The sequence below is a fragment of the Lepidothrix coronata genome, unplaced genomic scaffold (genome assembly GCF_001604755.1).
Source record: "Lepidothrix coronata isolate B3197 unplaced genomic scaffold, Lepidothrix_coronata-1.0 Scaffold135, whole genome shotgun sequence".
NCBI classification, from domain to species: domain Eukaryota; kingdom Metazoa; phylum Chordata; class Aves; order Passeriformes; family Pipridae; genus Lepidothrix; species Lepidothrix coronata.
Genome location: NW_016690315.1, coordinates 2,355,791 through 2,381,374, shown reverse-complemented (window position 1 = coordinate 2,381,374; position 25,584 = coordinate 2,355,791). Strand labels below are relative to the sequence as shown.

At 34.6% G+C, this 25,584-nt stretch overlaps 1 protein-coding gene across 3 annotated transcripts in view; it reads right to left on the bottom strand.

Moving 5' to 3' along the window:
* Positions 1–25,584, bottom strand: part of LOC108503304 (interleukin-1 receptor accessory protein-like 1) — a 666,680-nt gene that overhangs the window by 217,863 nt on the left and 423,233 nt on the right. For all 3 annotated transcript variants that reach the window (XM_017827163.1, XM_017827164.1, XM_017827165.1), the window contains one exon: positions 25,419–25,572. In XM_017827163.1, coding sequence (XP_017682652.1) covers positions 25,419–25,572 — 154 coding nt within the window. The remainder of the gene's footprint in view (positions 1–25,418; positions 25,573–25,584) is intronic.

The window sequence follows — 25,584 nt, the reverse complement described above, 5'->3', positions numbered from 1 at the left end:
TTCTCATCTAAGACCTAGTGTTTGGTTTGCTTTTAATACCAGAAGTTTCAGTGTTTCCAGTGAAAGAAACGGATTTGAAGAGAATGAGAAAGGTAAAGGGATGGAAATCCTTCAAGTAGTAGTACTGATGTATTACAAAGTATGTAAGAACATTATTATAGTTATATCTCTTTCATCATGTTTACCCAAAAAACATTGTCAGGATTAACTACCATAAAACCTGTAATAATTACTGTAAATGTATATAAGAAATTAGGTGGTTAATTGAATCAACTATGTGAAGCTTTTCTTTCTATTTCAGGGTTGATCTAGCAGAGAGTATTTTGGAAAACACAGTAGGTGTAAAGCTATGTGAACCCCTTTGTCATACAATGGGAATGTATTTAATTTAATTTAATTTGAATAATTTAATTTATTTCATTTCTATCTCTAAACACTTTTAAGAGTGCCAAAGATAAATGGCAGGGTTCACAAGAAAATTACTTGATTTTCTATGCTCAGCAGATCTTCAAAGCCACTTCTCTCTCACCTTTTTTATGGATCAAATATTCCATCCAACTAACCACAGCAAAGGAAAATGGCAAAGACAGAGATGAATTTGAGCACCATGCTTAAAACCACCTTTGATTTTTAAACCTACTGAGCTTACAACAAGTCTGCATGTTTTGGTCCTGTTTACAATTTTGTAGCCAGAAAGCACTGAGAGATACAGTGTTACAGTCTGAAAGTATGATCAGTGAGAACTGGAAAGAAAATATTAATTCTCTGGTCCCAACTGCAATTTTTATTCTTCATGCCATATTAATTAAGCAGCAAAACTAACATGAGAAATTTATTAGGAGTGTCAAGAAGTAAAATATGCCACAGTTTTAATCCTTGAAATTCTTACTATTGTCTCTACTTCTACTTGGAACAGATTATAGAAATTCTCCAATATTAGTTGCATCAAGTAGCATATTTTGTAGGCATCTTTTTTAATTTTCAGGTATAAGCCTAACTCTATTCATTGAGTGGTTAATGAGGTTAAGATACATACATGGGAATATTAGCAGTCGTCTCATACTAAATGTGTTGTACAACAGCGACACTGTAAATTGTTGATCGGTTTCAAATCCTGGCCTAACATATTCTTTCTGAGTAATCATCTTATATGACGAGATCTTTGTATTTGTTTGGTAAAGCTTTAATGCCTATGTGCCATGGCACCACTACATGGCCTACATCTCTCCAGGGTGTTATGATGATTATTTTTTGCTGGTGTAGATACAAGAAAGAGAGTAAGGGTAGAGTGGAAGAAATGGATAAAATAGAAAAATTTGTTCCAGTTTTGCCATATGCTGAACCTCTTTTGTCTTGTTTGGTGACAACTATACATTTGTCGTCTTTACTGCATTAAAAAATATCTACTTAATTTTTCTTTATTTGTTGATGAATAATGTGAAATCCTTTAATGCAAGCAGCATTGAAAGCTTAGATTATGTTGTGAATTAGGATATTCAGATATCTGAATAATTTGCTATGAATAAATTGGCACCTAGTTTGCTGTTCTACCCGCCTCTGGATTGGGAGCAACAAGGAAGAGGGGTTGGATGAAGTACTGATGATTTTTGAGAAAGGTGATGTATCTTAAATCCAGCGCATCTGATAGAGAACACTGTCATTTCGTATTTATGTTGCAGAAAGTGCACAACACCTCACCACAGTAAAAAAGTAAAGAACAATCTAAAGAAATACCTTGTCTGACAAGCAGGAGAAGGAAAGTACAAGCGAATTCCTTTTTCAAAGGGAAATGGAGGTACAAGTAAGGTAAATGTCAGAATGAAAAACAGCGGCAGAAAGCCAAGAGCAGCTGAGTACATCAGCCATGAGTCTGGTCTCTATCTTTTAAAAAGAGTTGAGTTTCTATCAGTCCTAAATGACTGGTGTTTCCTGTTGACCCTGAATGGAAATAATCCCACTAACAGCAGCCACATGAAGTGTATACAGAGTGCCCTGACTGAATTAAGAGAGAAACAGACCCGCCTGTGCGTCCATCACTGATTATGACAACAGCCTAGACGACTAGCTCAGACAAAATCACTAGTGTTTTTCTAGCCTAAAGGCTATAAACAGGTGAGACAAAGCTACTCACTGACTGCCATCATACACATTATGTGTGTGCTTGTCTGTACTTTCGTGAAGTTTATTTCTTCTGAAGGTCTTCAAGACAGCTTCAGACTTTGGGAATATATCCAGGTGACTTCCTTATACCACTGATATTTTAAACTGATCACTTTTTTATCCGTAGGCTTTAACTTCCGGGGTTGTAAAAATAATGAACGTTTTAAGTAAAGCTGGGAATAAATGCTGAGAGATTGAAGAAATGCAAAGCAGACAAAGTCTGCCTTCACCTTCTTTGTGAACTAATTTAAAAACTCAAGGTGCAAACTTTTTGAGAGGTAGTTTGTTATGCAGAGAATTATAAGGTATTTTCATTTGTTTAAGTATTTAGTTGTAGGATTTGAAATCATATACTTATAGATTTGAGAACCAGAATATTCTATAGCATGACAACTGCATCCCTCTGAAGCCTCTACGCTACAACTGTAAAATCAGCTTTGTTCTTGGTTTTCAGCAATGTAACTTAGAATAGAAACAGTCAACAACAACTAATAGAACAAAGCTTCAAACCAAACAAAAAGACCATTTTTCACACAATGTTTGATGAAAATAGTGCAATTCCTTCCTACAAGATATTGTGGAGGCTTAGAGGGTACATGGGACTGCGAAAATAAGTGAAATAGAGATTGGAAAAAGACTATGAGGTACAGTCAGCAGTGGAAAAATTCCCTGAACTCCAAGTAAGACGAAACTGGAAGGTGTTCTCAGGAAATGTCTTGGTCATGACATTGTGTTCTTTCATTTCTCTTTATGCAACTACTATAGGCCAAATGTGGACATATGGGTTAATTCAGAGCAGAATTAGTATCTTTAAGAAGAGCTTCTGAAAAGTTCTATAATTAAATCCCAGAATCCTCTAACTAAAAGCCATTTCCCAAGACTAAAAATTAGAAGAAAGCTTATTTCCATGAGCTACAGTACATGATAAAAGGGTTTTTAAATATTAAATGATATATGCAACCAATAATAAACATATTCTGTATGAATGTGTGTCCTATTTAAATTTCTGAGCATTTGCCTTTGCTGCAGAATTCACTAGCTACTTCATTTGTCTAAGAGAAAACATAAACACACACAGTAACCACTCGCTTATTACTTCAATGAAAAATTCATGTCGTAGACTACAAATCTATGTTTTGTTCACTATGTTGGCTATCTATTGGGAAATTAGTGTTGTAATTCCACTTTTTGAAATAATTTTGGTATTCAGGGGGGAGGTTAAGAGAGAACATGAAGGAAATCTGATTAATCATCTTGTTTTACATACATTTAATCCAATACTGCTTGTATATACTACTTATTTATAGTGCTATAAATAAGTAGTGCTATAAATATAGTGCACTATGAACAGTGCCTCTGGTCAATATTACCAGTTATATGAAATCAATCCTTATTTGGTTACTACTGCAACACAAAGTAGCTTTTTTTTTAATTCAAAATGTTCAGAGTTGCTTTAACATTCTTAGCCATGCTAAAAATACAGCAATCAGAATATCTGTCTAATTAGAAAGTGATAAAGGTGCACAGAAAAATTAAAAAATAAGTTATATTTCTTAAAACACTGTTGGAGTTATGAATAAGCCAGGAAAACTATAAAAATAAAACAAATTTTTCAATAAAGAAGTTTTTGGTATTACTATTAATTAGTATCTTAGCAATAAGTATAGTCATATATTTGGGTTTGTAAAAATAAATATTGGGTCTGTAAGTCATGTCATACCTACTTGTCTGGAAACTACTAATTTAATAAAGATATTCAGTATTAAAATATATCCATTTTTATCCATAAATTTCTTATTTAAAAGAAGAATCAGGCTAGTTTTGTCGTATTTCTTGCTTCGTTACTTTATACACTCCTATCATTTCAAAAGCAGAACACATATGTTCATTGCAATAAATCTAAATATACACTTGGGTTATGCTTTAACTAAAAAACTAGACTGGATGAAAACAGGGAAAATGCGGAAGGTAAAAAAGATGAATATACAATGCACATAATAAATAAAAATATTATGCACCATTAAAAGTTACTCAAAAACTGAAAATCAGTAACAGCTCAAATTGGTGTCAGTTATTGGCAGCAGACTTTTTGATAACAGGGACTTCTAGTCAGTTGTGTCACAGATGCATTTCCCCAGAAAGTATCAAGCTATGCTGAAAGTAACTGATAGATGCAAATATAAGTCAGTTCCAGTGCCAACTGAAAAATAAAACGGTCTCACATCAATAAAAATCTTTAAAGACTCTTTTGCACAAATAATATTTTTTTCTAAGAGAAGTTTCTGATGGACAGAAATGCCTCATGAAGGAAGTTGGTAATTGTAGCATGGATATCAATATAAGCAAGCGATTTATGAGAATTCTTTGCCTCTCCTTATGGCTAAACCTTATAAAAAATCACAAATAGGACTAGAGTTTACTACACTTTGAAACATAATTCTGACACATACAAGGCAGTAATTTCAGTGTTTATAAGGGGGGAATTAGTCATGTTAGTGAGGTTTGACTTGCCAAACCATGGCCCTACTGATATACATGCTACTAATACACCTTCATCTCAGAGGTTGTATCTTTCAATTCTTTTTGGAGAGGAAGCACTCTACTGATCTCCATCTCTCACTATGAAGAAAGAACCACAATTTCTCAGGCCTTGCAAAATATTCATAGGGAGGAAGCTACTGTCAAATGGACATTTAATGCCATCCTATATTTGTCAGTAGAAATTTTTCTTCTTTGAGAATACAGCTAAGATTATACACAAATTCATGCTCCTTTTTTCCCCTCTATTGGACTCTATCATTATTACTTTAACATCTATATCTCAAAGAAAGCAATCAGAAGAGAGACTGCTTTGAAAATGTACCGCATAATTTTCTAATAAAAGCATTAGTTTAAATTCAAAGTGATTTATTAAAAAAACCAAAGGAAATACCTTAACCCAAAACAAATAAACAAACAAAAGACCCAAACAAAAACCCAACAAACTTTCTTGGAATTTCAGTGATAATGATAATTTATAGAAATAACAATTTCAGCAATAGTTTATATCTAATCAGCTGCAGCCTATCTTATTAGAAAAGTCTTTTGCCAATCCGAAACCTATTTTAAATATCAGATGCAGAGGAAACATTCCTTCTACCTTCAAGCAGTTGATTCTGCTTTTTATTTTCACAGTTGATGACATTTATTAAAATGTTTGCATGAGAACCAGAAATAGAAATAGAAATATTTATCCTTTAAGGAACAGATAAGTAGTGTTGAAGAAAATGTATTTACCACAATACCATGCTTTTTTCTTTCTGTCACTCTGTTTTTTTGCTTTTTTAAATTTTTTTTGGTCAAGGAACTGAAAACTTGTGGATGAATAAAAGATAGACTGTTTTGAAAGAATAAGACTGTCCTTCTAAGGCTATTTTGCTGCACAGACTCTTTCCAAAGTGATTATTTTTATTAACTAATCTGTTCCTTCCATGTTTTAAAAAGCTTATTTATTTACTTAGTTATCAAGAAGCAAATTTAAAAAGATCACTCCTTTTTTCAATGCAATGGATAGTGCTACTCCACTTTGATCATATTCTGGTACTTCAGGTGAACCCAGTTCTAACCTGATTCCATGAAATCTATTTAAGAGAAATTATAAGAGAATACATTGAAACAATTTTATTTTCTTAATTTTTATTTTGCTGGTAGGTCATTCTAAACAAGTCAGCAGTGCTGTAGTGAAGGGAATCACTGGAACCAATTGGGTATTTGTAGTTAGTATGTTAAATGTGAGAATTGTTGGCAATTAAAAATGGTTGCGAAGAGCCCAGCGTACCATGAGAGATGACAAAGAAAGATGAAGTCTTTTCAATTTGAGTCAAAATTAGATGAAAAATTGGGTTCATGGGAATTATGTTTCAGGTCTGAACAACATATTATATTCTTGCTTCCTTGTATCTGTGCATGTAACTATGGATCTACCAATCTTGTGCCTATTTTTCACTTCATAAGGTGTCTCTTTCCTTAATAAGCAAGAGTAAGAGCTGAAAGGTTTACCTGAAGAAAATTCAGAGTTTGAAAACAGCTCACTCCTGGTTCAAGAGTCATCTTTTGCTTGCCAAAAGCAGCACTAAGGTCAGAGAGAGGTATTTTTTAACACTAAGCGTTGACCTCCTGGGGAAGGAGAATAACAGTCCCATTTAACCCATCTTTTCACTACCATGTGAGAGGAAGGGAATGTAGTTCCTAAAATGGTCTGAGGGTCAGCGAAGGGCTAAAGAAAGTTTTCCATTAAGGATGATGATCCAGGAAGGAACAGTAGCCTGAAATATTATCAGGCAATGTGCACTCGGTAAATAAAGTTGCAACTACCTATCCTGTAGTTCTGAATATTTCACCGGTTTCCTTTTCTATGTCTTTCTATTCTGAAACTCAGAGCGGTGTTAATTCAAAACATTTTTTTTTAAAATAGCTAGTTTAACTTAAAAAAAAAAAGTCTTTCTATAAATTATTCAGGGCGAATGTTGCATTACTTGGATGTCCAAATGCTGTTTGGCACATAATAAAATTATGAACCTAGCTGGACTTACAGAATCTGAAGTCAATACCTGGATACTTTTCTGTCCCTCAGAATCTGATCAGAAGAATTTGTGACTGGAAAGACAAGCACGCAAAGTGTTGCATGACTTTATTTGTAATAAAGCAATTAGAAAATACATTGGAAAAAATTTTCTGCATTTTACAGAGTACAAAGTTAGTGATGAGTCCTAACACTGCTAGATCCAATCTGTCTTCTTAACAGCCTGCAGCTGACTAGAAAAATCTAGCTTACTAGAAATGAGCGGCTCTTACCTGCCAACACCACTCCTGGAGGTTAGATAGTCATAGGCAACTGTGTATTGTGCAGTTTTCACTGTCAGTTTGACATGTTGCCTACTTTAGAAGCACTGGCATCCTTAGACAGAAAAACAATTACCAACTGGGTGCTGCTGGAAAGCATTTTGTACAGCTCACCTCCGAGGAGTAGGGCTGTGAGCAGCCTGAGATCCAGCTGGGAGAGAGACTGGGAAGAGCACGGAGAAATTTCAGTTGACCTTTATGGAAAATTCCAATATCTGCTTTCGCTCTCAGAGGAAAGTTCAGCATTTAGTTGTGCAGCAGTGCTGACGAGATAGAAGCTGTAGAAGTGCAATGCAGCCATGCACTTAAAGGCAGTGGCTTTAAATTTGGGCAGAACACTGACAGCAGTTTAAGTGCTCTGCTTTGCCTTCACATTTTGAGATAGGCAGAACACGCTATCACTAATAGTTATCCTGTTAGTTGGTGGGGTTCTGCTTGTTCATTTTGAAGTCATACTGCCTTTCAGAGTGTTAATACTGATTTTTACACTATAAATTGCTATTTCAAAACAATTATCTAAAATTTAAGTAAAAAGATTCACAATTTAATGACTTTAATACCATTAAAATATACATACCCACACTGGTTTCATAATATCTGTCACCAACTTCATTTTAAACCTGGAATATTTTTTTTTTTAAGTTACACCTTCAGAGAGTACCAAGTGAACTCTGGGATCTAATACAGCAATGATGAGTTTCAAATGCAAATAGTGAAGTCTCCTCTTCAGACCATTGTCAAGAGTTAGTGCACAAACTAATACCTACCCTCAGCTGCTGAACTACGTGGCTGTAAAATACAGCTGGGCTGAAGGGATCTTGTAGTGACATAAGAGAATACCACAGCTCTTTTCATAGAATCATGGTATTGCTGAATCATTTAGGTTGGAAAAGACCCTTAAGTTCATCAAGTCTAACTGTTAAAAACACTGTTAAACAAATGCTAAAGCTGATACAGGCTGCACAAGCTGATCAGAATACAGCACAGTGCTTCAACATGAATGTTTGTGTTTTAACCTAAGCCTGGCTGATCCCCAGGCAGACCACCACGTAGGAGTAATTTGGGTATCTCCTTAAGTAGGGATCAATACATTTAAATTAAATTTTATCACAGGTAATCCAATTTTCTTATTCTCTGTGTGGAAAAAACTCCACAATTTGAATCTAGGCAACGCCTTACTAAACAGCTTCGTTTGTCATTCAAGAGTTATTTTTTCCTTTTCTATATCAGCCACACGTGAATTACTGAAAAGAGTTTAGAAACAAGACAGAGACTATTTAATTTCAAATGAAGTTATTTATCTTGAGTAGCAAACAATCATGATATCATGAACCAAAATCTTTTATTTATCTACGAACCAAAGCAGAGAGGTTTCTTCATCCCTCCTGTTCTCACCTCCTCCAATGTACTTTTGGGACTCAGCCTAAGACTGAGGCTGGTAGCAGAGCCTTCAAAAACATTCAAATCTCATCTGCTCTGAGATTACCAATAAGAGTTCCAATTATGGCTGACTGTAATGGTATTTTGTGTGATGTAGGCATTGTCAGACAGGAATCATAATGAGACATGCCTGATAATTTATAAACAGGAACTTAGTGTCTTTTTTCCCCTCTTCTTATTAATGTAGTACAGATGACTGAGAGATTGAGACATTTTAAGTTCTGAGTCTTTGAATTTATCAGTAGTGAAACTAAAGATTTACTTTTTTTTTAAACATCTCCAAACCTGGAACTGTCTTGACACATCCAGAAAGCTCCTACCTATTACTGCTCTTGCAATGCAGTATTACAGTAGCTGTTTGGAATGCATTCTTTATCAGTTTTGTTGGTAAGACCATTTTTCAAGAATGACTGCCAGACAGGGGTGACACTTCACTGAGTCTAGCAGTGTCACAAAAGTCATCATTTGATGGAACCACTATGCAAGTAAAAAAATTATGTCACTCAGAAAAAAGGCTTTGTGAACATTTTGACTTCTCAGCCAGCACACCCTAATAGTTCATTGCCACTAATATTACTAAGATTTCTGAGCCTCATTTGCTGCAGTATCTGCTCTTTCTAACATGTGACCTCCAAATTTCTTCACTTCCACACATTTTAAGTTCTCACTTATATTATTTTCATTTACTTCTGCATTCATATTTCATTGACCGTTAAGACTCATAACTCTGAAAAAAAGGTTCTAAATAATTTTAGCTAATTTTTTCCTATTGTATTAGGCAGAAATAAATCTCCTAGAAAGAAAAAAAAGGATTGGTAAGCAACTTCTAGTAGCCTGATTAATAACCTAAGCATTCACTTTCTTACAGATGATATATGAAAAAAGCTTAGAAGATTCTAAGTGCCTGTTTAGTTGTTGAACTCCTTCAGACTCACAATTTAACTATTAGCAGCTTGCAGTCTAACCCATGTAACAGTGCTTGGTGGAGTACCAGATGTGGATCCAGTTCCAAAGGACAATCAAGGTTATTTTAAAACAACTTGTTATGCGGACACAAAAATCCCACCTTAATTTTAGCGGACAAAATTAAAAATATTTCTGAAGTGTTGCACTTTTTTCAGTGCAGCAGGACGAGGAGAGCTTACTGGCTGTGACAGGTTATTTGTTTAACAAAGCCATATTAAATATTAATTCAGTCTTTTAAAAACCTATTCTAATATTCTTCATGCATTTATGTTTTAATATTATTTAACATTTGTGCATAAGATGCAGAGATATTTCTCAAATATCTGTATAGGTAACCAACATAACCATAGGCAGAGAAAAAAATGGGTTAATGTATTTGACAGTGCTGTTTTCTTTGCTGTAATACCATTTTTAGATTAAAAGGAACTAAGCAAGTAAACCAAAACCATGCAGTGGATTACATAGTAATAGCTTCAAAGGTAATTTGGAGCCTCTCACTTGTTAAGTTCCTTAGAATGAGGACAACAATTACAAAGCTTTTTAAACAGGAAAAGGCTGCATACTACGGTTGAAATATCTCATGATGACAGGTAAAGGCAAAGCTGACAGGTAAAGGCAAAGCTGACAGGTAAAGGCAAAACTCTTCAATAGATTTCATATAAATCTAAAATGATTGTGAAAACTACCCTTTGGGGGTGAGAGGGAAATCATTATTTATTAAATAAGTAAGTGATGTCTAGCTCTGCTTTGGCTTATGTTTTTACTGTATCAATCTATACAAACCTTGGGCAGTAAACTTACAGGACAGCATCATTTCAGTGAGATTAAGGTAGGGTACATTCTTCTCCAGCTGAATATAGAAATACACAATGTAAAAAAGTTAACTAAATATCCACTACCATTGAACTTCTCCCAGAATCTAACTACTCATAATTTCAACTGAGCAAATCTTGTAAAATGGTTGTTATAGAGCCTGCTGGTACATAAATGATAAATTAAAAGTCTTACATAACCCTATTTTTAAACAAAAATTAGAAACAAAATTCAGTGTGATAGCTCTGATAATCCTAATGATATAACAATATACAGTCTTAAAAAAAAAAATCCATTTAATAATTTAAAGAGTGCCAAATAGTCTTTACTATAGCTATAGCAGTATTTTACCCTTCCCAAGCATTCATACCTTTAATTACTTTTCACAGTTGTTTGTCCTCTTGTTTTTCTCTCCCTCTCCTATTTCTTTTTATAAATCAGTTGTACAGAGTAAAAAGAAATCTAAGCATATTCATTACACTTATAATGTTTTCTTTAATGGAATGTCAACAACTGGTGTAGTTCTGAAGAGCTCCATTGTGCCATGGACTGTTGAAGCCAACAATGGGTTTTAGAAGCTGTGATTACAGCAGCCATTCATGATGACAGATATAACTGTATTCACTAAAATATATTCATGACTTCTGACTAGTTCACCAGTCTTCAGTGTCAGTACTATCCTGTGAAAAATGGTACACATTCCTACAGTAGGGAAAATGATAAATGCATTTACATCGGGCCTGCTGCAGAAAAAAAACAAAACCAGTCACTCTCTATGAGTATTTTTCCCATCTCTACTAATGGAAGTCTCTTATTCTTTCCATATTTGCATATTCATTTTCTTCCATACCCACCAAGTCTTTAAGGGTGTGTCTTCCCAAGCTCCCGTTGCACAGTAGAAAGAAAGATACATTTGTCTCAAAAACTCTATCCACAGTTATTCCACTGTCTTGGTTTTAATTCACAGCAATTCCTCCCCTGCCCCCAGCAATACTGTCAATTTATCCATGAAAAAGAGTTGATGTATTAATATGGACATTAAAAATCTGCTTCTTATCTCATCGAAGAGATTTCTAATAATATAGCAAGAGTTTTAAATTATCTTTCTCCTCTTAAAAGTGTATTTTCTTTCTGGGGCAGAAAGTTCCACATATTTCTTCAAAGACATGGTAGTCAAATTTGGTAAAGGTCAAATATAGCTGAACACTCTTAAAACTATGTTTGTTTTTTCTCCCCACAAAACAAACACACAAGCAGCTTGTGTATTGCTTGTCCCTCTCCTCCCCCCTCCTCTCAAAAAGTTGGCAAAGATTTTGGAGAATGAAAAGAGGAGGGTTTTTAAAATGGAAATGTTTTCTATTGACTGGTAATCAGCAAGATCAAGTCAAATTTCGTGAATGGGTGTGAATGTGTTTTAATTAAAACATTTAAATATTTATAATTAAAAGTACAACAGGTAAAAATTATTTTAATAGAGTCATGCAACTATGCTTTTTATTTGCATAAGTAAAAAAGTCATCAAGTGTCTCTTAGGTGTAGATGAGTATATTTTTCAACCTCTTTCAAATCTTTAATTAACAGCCCAGTACTGCAGTGCAAATGATTTTTTTTCTTTTCTCAAAATCCTGCACTGACCATGGGCCTGGCCTGGCCTAGCTTCTCTTTTAATGGCTGAAACTGCAGAAAACAACTTTTTTTCTATCCTAACACGCTGATAATGCTGGAAGATCTCTAACAGAATAAATACAATTTTGCTATTCATGTTGAAGAAACAATCCATATCCTGAAAATTTAACAGTATTTCAGTTAATTTAACTAGATATTACCTACTTCCATAACCAAACAAGAATTAAGACCACATCCAATTTAGTTTTTGAATCAGAATTGCATTTTTCACTCTCCTGATTTTATTTACTCCTCCATAATGTACACAAGCAGGATCTATAGGAGCTTCTACACATGTAGTTATTTATTTTTTTAACAATTTACTTATTAAAAACCTCTCTTTTCTGCCCAAAAAATCCTTTTAAAATCCCAAGAGTAAATTCATAGTTTTTCTACTGACTCAGTGTAGTATTTTTAATCAAGTTAATGCAAGTTTTCTGCCCTTTGATACTATGAAGCACTCAGTTTAATAAGATAACTAGATATCAGCTGGCACGTTTTCTTGGAAGAGTTACTTTGCCATACATTCAAAAATGGAAAGAAAATTTCAAGTCATGAGAGTCTTTTAATTCTACTTGTAAGACCCAACCCCCCCCATAATTTATATTGTTTAGATTTGGTTTATCTTTGAATTAAGTAACATTTTCAAAAGACAGGTCATAAAAAAATAAGTAACACTGACAAGCAAATTAAATTATCATGTCTTTTATGGAACTAATTAGTAATAACGGGACACTGAACTTGTGTTTACAATATTTTCTTTTGATTTACCTATACTATAGTCTAAAGCAAGATATTTTCGGAGCTTTATGCTTTCTATTCATGTCAGAGCAGGTATATCTACCTTTATATCTTTCTGAGTGGAGTTTATAATCATTGTTCTCTCAGCTTCATGTGCATATCAAAACTACTATGACAGGTCTCGAAGATGCTTTTGAACCACATAGACAAGAAGACAGCTAGAGCAGAACGTTACAGACTTTAGTTTTTGAAAATACGAGATGTAATCTGCCAACTAGCATTTATAATATATTAGAATAAGACATTACAGAGCACATGTAAAACTATTTTGAAATGTCCTTGACTTTTCAGAAGCCAGAATAGATCTTTCAAGTTTTTTTCTTCAGTCTTTTGAGCCTCTCTTAGTAAGAACAGGAGATGCATAGGACTATTTCCTATTAAGCATACAGCTTTTTACTTGTGCACAAGAGTAGGGAAAAAAATAAATGCTTCTCCTGTTGTGATCACATAATTTCCAGCAAATATCACATCATCCACATTTTTCAAGTGTCTGTTCTTTCCTAATCTCTGTTCCTGTCCTCCCAGTCATCCTAAGAAACTGTCACTCCTCAAATGTGATAAAAAAGTCTGGATTGCTGCTGTATGAAAATGACAATCACTTCACCTAGCCTTAATTTTTCTTTTTGCCTGATGGTGTCGGAGTAGCTCCTCAGGAAACTGAATTTGCTCATAAAAATCTAGATATTTTAAAAAAAAAAAACAAAACACATATGCAACCCACACAAAGGAATGAGCCTATTTCTATTTAAATTAGCTTATCACAATGCATTTTTTGCCCTTTGCCAAGTTATTCATGAGTGACTTTTTAAATTCTGAACACTAGCTCAAAATTCTGAAAAAGTAATGGAATCATTTTGAAGGAACAAAACACCTGAAAAATCCAAACGGGATTTCAGCAACACTCTGCCACTTCATGGAGGGGTGGCTGCTCAGAGCTGGAGGTTGTGGGTGGGTGGGGAGTGGGGTGGGTGCTCCCTTTGGGCCTGCAGAGGTCCCTGCTGCCTCCATCTTCAGAGGGTTATTTTAGAGCTGCCTTTCCTCCCAAGCCTTGGCTTGTCCACTGCTGCTACCCGAGTTCTGCCCAGGGTAGGATGTGTAGATGGGTGGTTTGCAGGAGGGCAGGAACAACCACAGCAGTGTATGTGGGGAGGCAGGGTGGCCCCCTCAGAACCTACCTCCTCCTGCTGCTGCTGCTGCTGCTGCACATCTTAGAAGTGACACCAAGACCCAAAGTGCACCTCTGGTCTGTGCCTTCAAAGGGCAGGTTGGGCAAAGTGAGAGAGGTCGGTTTTGGCCACTGAAATCACAAACTGTGCCAGGTTCAGAGGGGGTGGTATGTTAGGACAGGTCCAGCATGGGATGCTGTAAGGCAGCTGGTGCTTGGGCTGTAGTGCCAGGCTCAAAGCTGTGGTGGAAGTAGGAGGTGTTCAGTGCAAGTCACACTTCTGTCTTGTGCTGAGTCTGCAAGAGAGAAGGTTTGCTGGCAGAGCTATATGACAACAAAATAAAAATCGCATCTCTCCTCAGGTTCTTTACTCACCTGAGCATTTAAGACAGTTGATATCAACATTAATAATGTCCTATTATATGTGCAAGTACTGAACAGAAGTAGTAGTTTAAAATAAATCTGCCATCTCTACACTGAAGCATCATAACCCACCTACTTCTAATAAAACATTTATTCTGTTTACTGCAGCTCTCAAGCCAAAACCTTCGTTTTCAGCGAGGACTCATTTTTCTTTATGTTTATTTTGCATTGAATTGAGAATAGTGAAGTATGAAAGGAAAGCTTCCAGTTGTCTCATAACCACAATCATCACTTTCAAAGAAAGCATAGGATGGGAAAAGGAACACGTTGTGTTACATATGAAGCACAGTTTATTCTAACTGCCAAAATGAATCAAACCAGCAATATTTTAATAAAAACCCCTATACTTATTTTGCACACTGCAGTTAGCCTAAAGAAATGCATGTTCTTATTCCATCCTAAGAAAACTTAAATGCCATGAAAAATAATAATAGTAATGTTTCTTGAGACAGGATGGCTCAGATGAAAGAAGGTAGAAGCAATATATTTTATTAGACCAACTGGTATAGTAAGCCCCTGAGATCTGAAAACAGCCTTGTACACCCAAAAGCTTGCCCTTTTTTTTTTACTTTTTTTCAACTGTACCTCTCAGTTAAAAAAAACACAAAAAACCAAACACATTTCTACAACAGATTTGTTCTTGCCTGCTTTGAAAAGCTAACCTGAATTTTTGGATTTGTTCTATAACAATAAAATATTATGTAGACCCAGTTTACCATTTCCAAAGATTATAATCATAACAACCATGGAACCTTAAAGTAGGACTCATGTAATTTAGATACTTATATTGTAAATCTACATTTGAGTTTGTCAACTAAAGATCCTTGGATAGTCAAGAGTTGGAAGTGGAATTTTGTGTAACACAACTCATCTGATATTCAACACGTTGGCATAGAGAGGATACAAGTCATGCCATGGAATCGCTATGAAGAGCAGTGAGCTCATATGTCAGCGGGTGTAAATATTAAGCTTAGATAAGAGGAATCTTACCTCTAGAAAAAGAAAACAAAAAACAACCACACAACAGATCATATACTCACCACAAATAAACCTCCCACAACTTGAATAGAATTATGCCGTGGGACTAGTGACTCCATAAAGGGCTTATTTAAGGACTGAGAATGTTTCTTGTCATATCCTGTGTCTGCAGAAATATAACACCCTTGTTTAACGTGGGAAGAATGCAGTGAGGAGAAACAGAATGATTTAGAAAGGGAGAAAACTCACAGGCATCTTTCTACACTTTTTAAACTCCCTCTTCATTTTGTGTAAAGAATGTAGAGGAAATTCACTGATTTATAACACTCTTCAATCATGGTTCTGTGAAGTATTATCCAATATTTTTAAATTAATCTAGTTCAGGATGTGAATATAATACTTCAAAGCAAAAGGAAAAACTACATTAAAGAAATGGAAAATGTCATTGCTAGTTCCAATTTCTTTTTCATATTCAAACAATTATTGTGTGTTATCAACTTCATAGAGAAAAAAATAAAAGTTGGTGAAGTTGTTTTCCTATATTAAGCTCTCACACAGGTTAGTAAAGCATCAGAAGTTAAAATATTATATAATTTCGGGTTTTTATCTTTATTATTTTTCACATATCTTAATTTTTAAACTTTTCAGATAAATTACCATAGAATACAACATTAGTTCTCTTGACTGCTTTTTTTCAGCCCTGTACTTTTTCCAGTAAGTCAGTAGGTGTTATACTCATGATTCCAACAAGAATTGAAACAAACTATTCACCAAGTGAGTAAACTAGGAAGAACTATAGTTTCAGCTAGATTCAAAATTAAATTCTGTATTTTAGAGTCATGTAGAAATATATGGGCAGGTTTTCCCTTTTAAAATGGTAAAAAAAAAAAATCATCTACTGTTCATCCTGTTTTGGAAGGTCACCATGCAGCCATCATGCATTTTTCCTGTTACTAAAATATGCAAAAAGTATTTTTAAGCCTTTTAAAAAACTAATGTATTCACTAATTGAAAGAAATTGCATGACAGATAACCAATAAAACATCAAGGTGTTCTGCAGAAATAGATTTTTTGAAAACTGATTTCAATTTTTATAATTGACTTCAGTTCTGATCTTTCATAACTAGAGAATCCAAGGATGAAATACTGGCTATGTTAAGTTGATGGGCAAACTGACATAAATCTCAAAGAAACTAAGATGTCAGTCTTGATTCACACTTGTAAAAGAATTCAAAGTAAAATTTGTTTCTTTAATTTGATATGCACTGTTTTTCTATTGTTTATATACTATGATATTTTAGATGGTTAATTAATACTGTGAGACAATACCATGAAAAGAAGCCTTTTTTTTTTCTTGGAGTGGTGAAGGGGAGACAACAACATTTCTGAGGTCATCTCAGGATGCGAATACTCTCAAAGAGAAGTTTTTCTCTTAATATAATGGAATATATCTCAGATACTATCTACATGATTTAGAGGCTACTAACACTGTATCCATGTGATATTCCTGCAGTTAAAATGAGGTGTCTTTCCTTTTCTTCTTTAAACAAAGTTTTTCTGCCTCTAAGAACAATTGCATTGATTTCAGATGCATGTATTATCTGGAATCTCTCCCTGAACATATGTATTATCAATATATTTTCACTTAGTAGCACTGAGTTTAGAATTTGCCTAAGACAATTGAAAGACACTGAAAGCATTGGAAAAATGCTCTCCATTTTAAATCTAAATATTCAGTTAGTCTAATTGTGTATGGACTGTTTTTAGGAATGTGTACAGATTGGTTTTAGGATGGAGGCAACACAAGGTCCATATGCTATCGTACATTTTATACTCTGGTTTACTAAAGTACCATCCTGGAAGACTTCACTGTACACATAAATTATCTAAAGCTTTATAAGAAAAGCTAGGGAAATGACAAATACTCAGTTAGAACAGTATGGGTGGATTTAGCATACTCTAGGGGAACATAAAAGTAAAATGAAGTCTTCTGCTACCATAGTAATAATGTGAAAAATTAACATTCATTGTAATTTATCTACCTTTTAAAAGGGTGTTTAACAGGCATCTTGGGTGCCTTAACAACAGATTTACTTGATTTTTTCAAGATATTATTGAGCTAAGGGTTTATATGTCTTTTATGTCTTTAGCAGTCACTAAAACAGGTTTTTGGTAAACATTTTTGTGTACAGTTTCTTTCTCTCTCTAGAATGAAGTTCATCTTAATAACTTCACCCCACTAAACTGAAACAACTGGAAGCAGAATCATGGCAACAGCATCCACTCACAATCTTTATATTTCAATATTCTGATATGACTCACGAAGAACGGGAAATTGACTCACACGAACAAACTTTCATAACTCAGGAAATGGCATCTCCCTAAATTTTATCTCAACTGATGTAAAAAACAAATTTGTTTGGAGTTATTATTTTTATCTTAGTTTTTAACCTTACACACAAAGCTGCAACTGAAAAAAAGTCTTCAGAAAAAAGTTTAGTAGAAGTTTAAAAAGACGTCAGGTTTATAACAACACTATGGTCAGAAAATAGCAAAACTGTCACAATTTTAACAGCAGCATGCACAGTAACAATCTACACTTCTTGCATAATATCTACTTTAAGTGGAAGTCTTCATTTTCGTTAGGGACTAAGATTTCTTCTACTGATCACCACATATTAAAACATCCCCCTACCTTTTACTGACACCATATTGTCAACAGGGAGTACAGGATTCCAAAAGAAGTCACGACTGAAACATCAATTACATTATTTCATAGCATCTGTCCAAGCAACTATCACAAACTGAATATATTTTTTCCATTCTTTAACATTGTAGAAGATAAGAAAAGGCATCAATGGACATAGCACACAATGTAAAAAGGATGAATAAAATAAACTTGCAAATACTGAAATTTACTTTAAGATACTGAATGCAAAACTTTCTAGTACATTTTAGGGTTTTATTACTGCCTTATTTTTGTATTATCCACACAAAAAGCGGCAAGAGATTGGTCACTTCTCTTCTGAAGCTATGCTATCAAATAGAGAGGAAGAACTAGGTTGTAGAAAGGGAAGTGCAAAAAAATATCATTGCATAAAAAATGTTAATAAAATAAGAAAAGTCAGAAATAGTGGCCATGACCTGGAGGATTTTTTGACAAATAACAGAAAAAGAACAGTATGCTATGCATGAATTAGGACATTGTCCAGAAAGACAAGCATGTAAACATATTGTCCAAAAGGAACCAGTTACTCATAGATCGAAGAAGAAAAACTCTCCTTCTAAAGCCCTTAGAAACTGTTGTATTAAGTAAGTTCTAACCACCCAGCTCTGTCTAATTCTTTGAATTACTGTCTAGAGGAGCTCTCTGTACCCAGTGATCATGATAGGAATAATCTCTAATAATTGAAGCTGTTTTTTGGAAGCACCCCAATTCAGCATTTTGCAAAGGAAGAAGCGTCAGGTCACCATCAAGTTGAAAATGAAGGTGACATTTTGTCTTCCTTTAACGTTTGCATCTGTTCTTTTGCTAAATTACTGAAGTTGCTTTTCTAATTCATAATTTCAACCTATAACAGAGGTTGACATGACATCATTTGTACTTCCTTTGAAGTAAAATATATAAAGCTTTGCTCATTCCTGTCTTAATATAAGGTTGGTTTTGAATAACCCACTTAACCCATTTACAATAAAAATGTTAAGTGAACATTTATAGAGAATTTTTTAATCAAATATCTACATAACATTTTGATTATTATTACTCAAATGCACACAGGAAATTAATTTAGACCCTTGTTTTCAGCTATACCAAAATGATTGCACTATAAGAGATCACTCATTTCTAATTAAAAAAGAAACCATCCAGCCCATGCTTCAGCCCTGTATTTGTTAAACCTACAGGATTTTATGTGTTTTAGAATGTTAGGTTGGTATTTTGAACATTCTGTTCTCATAATGAGTCTATTGTTTACTTTTTATTTTATTAGTCTTTGCACAGAATAATGGTAAATAGAATTTCTATCTGACTATGTTCTGGAATTTAATTAAACTAATGATGAACAAAAGGATGAGCATCAGGTCTGATAACTATCAGGATCAGCTGAAGCAAAGAGGTGCTGGGTACATTCAAAATGGCTCAACCCTGTCATTACCCGCAAACAACAAGCAGAGTCTATGTTCAAGCTCTAAATGCTTGGAAAACAACCCTCTTTAATGTTTAACACTTTTTTCACTTAGCACCTGCTAATGTTAAAAAGGTACATACTTATTGCAGCACTTTTCTGCATTTCGATGTATCGAGTGAGAAAGAGCAACACACCTGGAAAAAATTAAAGCCAATATCTTTGGGGAAAAAATGGTGAATATTTTGTCTTACACAGTCAGAATACAGTCCACTTAAAGTAGGCTATAACCTTCAAAATGTGTGTGTGTCCCTTTTACTTTTTTGTTTTTCTTATTCATAAAATATGTATAAAAATCCACATGTAGGAGCTGTAAGGCTATGTATATAATTTAACCATAATTATTTCTTCATACTATTTATTTTTATAGTGATCTTTTCAGCTCTAAAAATACATATATACATGTAGTCATTTAAGATTTTCTACTATGCTAATGAAGACTAATTCTGTCAGAAAGTAAGAGACAAAGCTTATTCAACATATCCCAGACTTTAAGCAACACTAAGAGTCAGCTGCTGTGTAACTGTGAAACAGAAAAATTGCATTCCTTTTTTTGCCTAAAAAATCTAAAGACTACAAAAGTCATGGGTAGAAGATTGAAAGAGTAAACTGGCACTTTCAAGATTATTGCACAAATCTGTTAAACCAAGCAGGCTAAATTTAAATTAAAAAAATAATAGCGCCAATGTACATTAAATTAGTATTGCTATAGCTTGATTGTAGACATGATCAAATCTGTAAATCTAAAGTTGTGCTCATTACAGCTGGAGTTGTTTCCAGGGGGACTTTAGGGGTCTAACCAATGAATAAAGACAATGAAGTAGTGGCTGAGTAGAAGCTTCAGGAGTAAGAACCTACACATCAGTTCTGATTCCATCTGTCAGATATAAGGGCTTCTTACTTCCAACAGAACAGAAAAAAATATTTTAATACTTAAAACTAAAAAAGCCATGGAGGAATTGAATAAGCAATGCTTCAACTGCAAGGTTGATTGGGTCTGTTTGCTTTATGATGTTCATCATTGAGAACTATTTGTTATTGCAGTGGGGACATGTACGCTCCCTCTCAGACACGGGCTAGTCTTCATTTGATATGAATGAAATCCTGAAAAAGTGGAAAGAGTTTGCAAATGCCTCGGTACTATAAGTAACAAAAAGAATATTATTAAACTTAATATTTAATTAAAAGAAACCACTGCAGGAAAATATTTTTGACCCATGTTGGGCACTATGCTGTAAAATACGATTCTTAAATTAAGTATGTCAGAGAGAGCAGGTATGCCTTAATTGAAACTCCACATATAAAAGTAAAACTGCTAATCTGACCACTCCGGAAGTATAAAAGTCTACATATGACTCTGTACATTGCAGGACTTTTTAGAATGTGTATTTGTATAACCACAAACCAAAAAAGCTACCAACTGGGCTGTTTATGTGAATATTTTCATAAGTTACAAGCAGGAATAATCAGTGTATAGTTTGTGTTTTGAAAAGCATGTAATTTTTAAGTCAGATCTCAGAGTAATAAGGAAATTGATTCAAATCACTTAGACAATAATATATTTTTGCCGTGAGATACAGATATTCTAAAATATTTAAAAGTTTCCATTAAGATCAAAGAAAAAAACCCAACCAAACCCAAAACCAAAGCAAACCAACAAAAATTTGAGCCATAAAATAGTTGTTATTTTAAAGATGTACCCAAGGTGGCAATAAGTGCTTGTAATTTAAGCTAGGAAAAGGCAATTTTCTTTATCATTCTTTAAAAGGAGGGAATATCACCTTTTACCATGGCTTAGGGATTTTCAACAGCTATACTAAGATGAGAAGGATACCACCTAGGAAGTAAGTTTGGCCTTTTTCAAAATATGTGAATTCCATCCTTACTTTTCAATTTTAGTTCCAAATCAGAATATGAGCCATTCCATATTTTATGATGAGGCACACAGGTATGTAAGGTGTAAAGCACTGAGCTTATCATAACAAGCATACGCAACATCAATACTGAAAAGAATGTGCATATATAATTGCATCCATAGCTAACAGTCTGGGATAACAGCAGTGGTTTCCCCATAGGAGACAGAAAGGCTGCCAAAGTGCATCATGTGAGAAAAAAAAAGGGGATCCTTAGGTCAGTGATCTTTCATAGTCGCCCAGAGAGAAGAGCAGTGAGGAAGACAGCCTGCTTGCTGCCTCATCGCCCCAGGGCTGTAGCTGGCTCACCCTGCGTGCCTTAAGGAATCCGGCAGCTACTACTCAATTTACAGTATTGCAGTTGCTTACACATATGACTCTGTTCTTCAAAAAAACTTTTGTGAAGATGTCCTACCTTCTACTTTAATACCTGTGGATAACACCAGAAAGAGAGCTTTTTATAAGTGCTTATAAGGTAAAGAAAACTGTTTCTAACCTTTCTCATATCTTCTGAAGACATCATAACTTTTCCTCCCCAATAAAATTTATTTTATTCTTCCTTTTTTTTTTTTTAAGAGAGACAGCCACATTCATCTTAAAAGATCACCAGAAAGTTCAGAGTACTCTGAATGTCACTACACTTTCAAAATACTTACAGGACACATTCAAAGAAGTGGAAAAGAGGACAAGTGGCCTGGGAGGAATGCAGGGGAGTTGTACGGAAAGTTAGGGACAAGGTTAGGGAAGCCGAGGCACAGTAAGAATTGAGTCTGTCCACAGATATCAAGGATAACAGGAAGAGCTTCTGTAGATATGTTGCAAGCAAAAGAAAGAATAGGGATAATGTGGGCCCTCTCCTTTGATGGAAGGAAACGGGAGACCTGGTTACCCTGGGCAAAGAGAAGGCTGAGGCTCCTGATGACTTCTATGCCTCAGCCTTCAACGGCAAGTGCTCCAGCCATGCCACCCAAGTCAAGAAAGGAAAACGCAGGGACTGGGATCTTCAGCTTTATACTGAGAATACTACAAACGTGTGTGTATATATATATATATGTATACACACATACATGCACATACATATATATAAAAAATATCTGGCTCATGGATTTCTTTCATCACAAGTGAGGTTTGTTTTTTTTTTTTCTGTTTCTAGAGGAAATGTGGTATATACCAGGAAAGAAATGTAGAAAGTCCAAATTCCAATCTTACACAAACACATACTTGGAAACATAGCACATAGAAAATGGAAAAAAATAAGAGACTGTTCTCTAATGATGGGTGTGTGACAGCAGCACACACATTATTACAAAGGGTAATACTAAGGAATACAGAGAGTTACTTTTCATAAATCCAAATTTGATAAACATGTTATATGTTGATAAACGAATCGCAACTTCCCACATGTTCTGAAAACTCTGAGGCAAATTGTTAATTATTACTAATATTTTTAATTTTTTTCATTCTAGTTAAAAAGTATCTTTGGTAGAGAAATTTCAAATGTCTTAGGAAAAAAAATCACTCCTTGTGGAGCTGATGAAATTTGATGGAATTTGTTGTCAGCAACGGTTCACACAAATGTCACCATTTATTGATACTGCCTGGCGACATGTTTGAGACTGTACGTCTGAGAGGTGTGTTATTCCTTTGTTTCCATTAATTATGTTTTCATTAATACAGTAAGGAAATCAACTATCAATTTAATTCTCTACTTTTAATTTGACATTTGCAGCATTTATTTCTCAGTTTCTAAATTAAAGTTTAATTCCTTTTCCAAATCAAATAAACAGTCTGTTCCACCAACCCCCATTTATTCTATGAACTCCTCAATGTATGTCCATGGCACCTCAACTTGCTTTTCAGGTCACCGAGAAAGCATGATGGGCACCTAAGGTCAGAATCTCTACCTATAAAGCACTAAATAAAAGTCTTATCAAGACATCAATATTGGTGTAATAAAATTAGTAGTACTATAAGTAAATCTGCTTGTCCTCTTTAGTCACATAATATTATAAAGATGTTATGAAGACCTACAGTACTACTCAAGGAGTTTACTAATTTGGAGGTTGTCCTTAAATCTGCTGGAGTTTGCAGAGGTGGAAATTGAATAATTCCCTCCATATGCATTCATTCATTTTTAGCACATCAAAATCAGCCAAGTCTCCTTCTGTCTCTGTCTAGTTAAACATTAAATACTGAACTCCTACCTACACTACAAGTGATAAATTACATTTTTTTTAAATTATTCCTACAAATGCAAACATGCATCTGGTTCCAATGTTTTTTTTTTCCATTCTCTTTGCTGTCAGTCTGAGCCTGTTGAAACACTGCTGTGCAGTGGAGCAGGGGACAGAAGGGATCACCTGATGACGGAGGGAATACGTACTCTTCAAATCCGTATATCATATATTGTAAAAGACAATTGACCACCTCCTTCTGGTATAAATCACATGCTCGAAGAATCTCTCTTTGTTTTCTTTATATCAGAGTCAATCAAACAGAGTATATGGATGTTTACTGTGAGGTTAATCACTTGACAGTAATTGCCTGCCTGTACTGACCAAATAAATCAATTCCATACAACAACAAAAAGATTCTGGTTATTGAGCTTAAATAAATACAATTGATTACTTGAAATCTCCCAAAACAACATAAATTATAGGATTTCCAGACTCATCTAATTACATACCACAATTCTCTACAATTTTGTTAATGGAGAGGGCAAATGGGATACATTGAAAGAGAAAACAAACTTTTCACCATTGAAAGAAACTGTTGCAATTCAACGTAATGCCCAGCATAAGTGTGTTACTAGTTGTTGGTATGCAATGGATTTGTATATTAGATACTAAGAAGGAACAAGAAAAGCCCACAAAATAATTTGTCTAAGATTTGTTTCTTGGTTTATTAGGTATTTTGAAGGTGTAAGAACTCATACATGCTGGCGTCTGACATCCACATGGATCTAGTTCACCTCCAGTGTTCCAAGAAAATCCTTATTTTGCCTTCTTTTATGAAATTTACTGTGTAACTACACAGCATTGCATAGATCATTATGTACTCCCTTCTTCCATTGTTATCCTATCCTATCCTAAGGTTGATTTTCTACCTTAGGTATATGTTCAACTATATGTTTTACGTATTTTTAAAACAGAGGTTGGAGGTCTGGTGAGGAATTGAAAATTCAGTGGACTATTCTTCATACTGTTCTGTGGACATCACTATTACAGTAGATATTTTGTTTTCATCTATAATGGATTTTACATATTGATATGGTAGTTTTAAATGCAGATTATATTAAATGTATCTTGTTCAATTGCTGTTTACTAAATTATAGAGTTTATTTATGTTGCATAATTACTCCATGGAACTTGATACTTCAAAATGTTTTTGAAGCCAAGACTAAATGGATTAGAAAAATAATCAGACTAATGGAAAATAGGTTAATTGGTAGCCACGGTGAATGATAATTGAGATCAGGAAGTTCTTGAACTATAAACTGCAGAAAGTGGGGAGAGAATACCAGGGGAATAATGCTACTGCCCCTCAGTCACGCCCTGCTCAGGCACCTGTCACACAGGTGCAAAGGTCTCATTGGGACAGAGCTGCTGCTCTTGGGTTGTGGCTACAGCCGTTCTCACATCCAAAGACAATTAGAGCTAATACTATTGAGCTATTGCTACAGCTATTTTTAAATCCCAAGGCATTTAAGCACATGAAGAAGTATGATAAGATTTAATAATCTTATTTTCTGTTAGAGGTAATGCTTGCTGAATTTACCTGTTCCTTGACCACATTTTCCAGTCAAAAGAAAGAGCTCCCCACAATCTTTTGGAACAGAACAGAAGTCAGACTTGTCAAGGTGCTAGAGATACCACTGTGAAGTACTCAGGAGAGCTTAAATGTACGAGCCGTTCATATCTAGGCACACAGCAAAGTTGTGTGCAAATGACTCAAATACACACAACTCAAATCACAGTATTCAATATTTTTTACATAAATACAGGAGATATAGCAAGATCCTGTAATTACCTGTAACTGTTAATTCCGTCGTTCTTCTGACAACAAAGAATCCATATTTTAACTCACAAGTGTAATTTCCAATGTCATCCTCTCTAACTTCCCGAATGACAAGAGCGTCCTTTTTAAACACAATACTTGATCTCCATGTCTTTGACTTGCATTCCTGTTTAAAGAT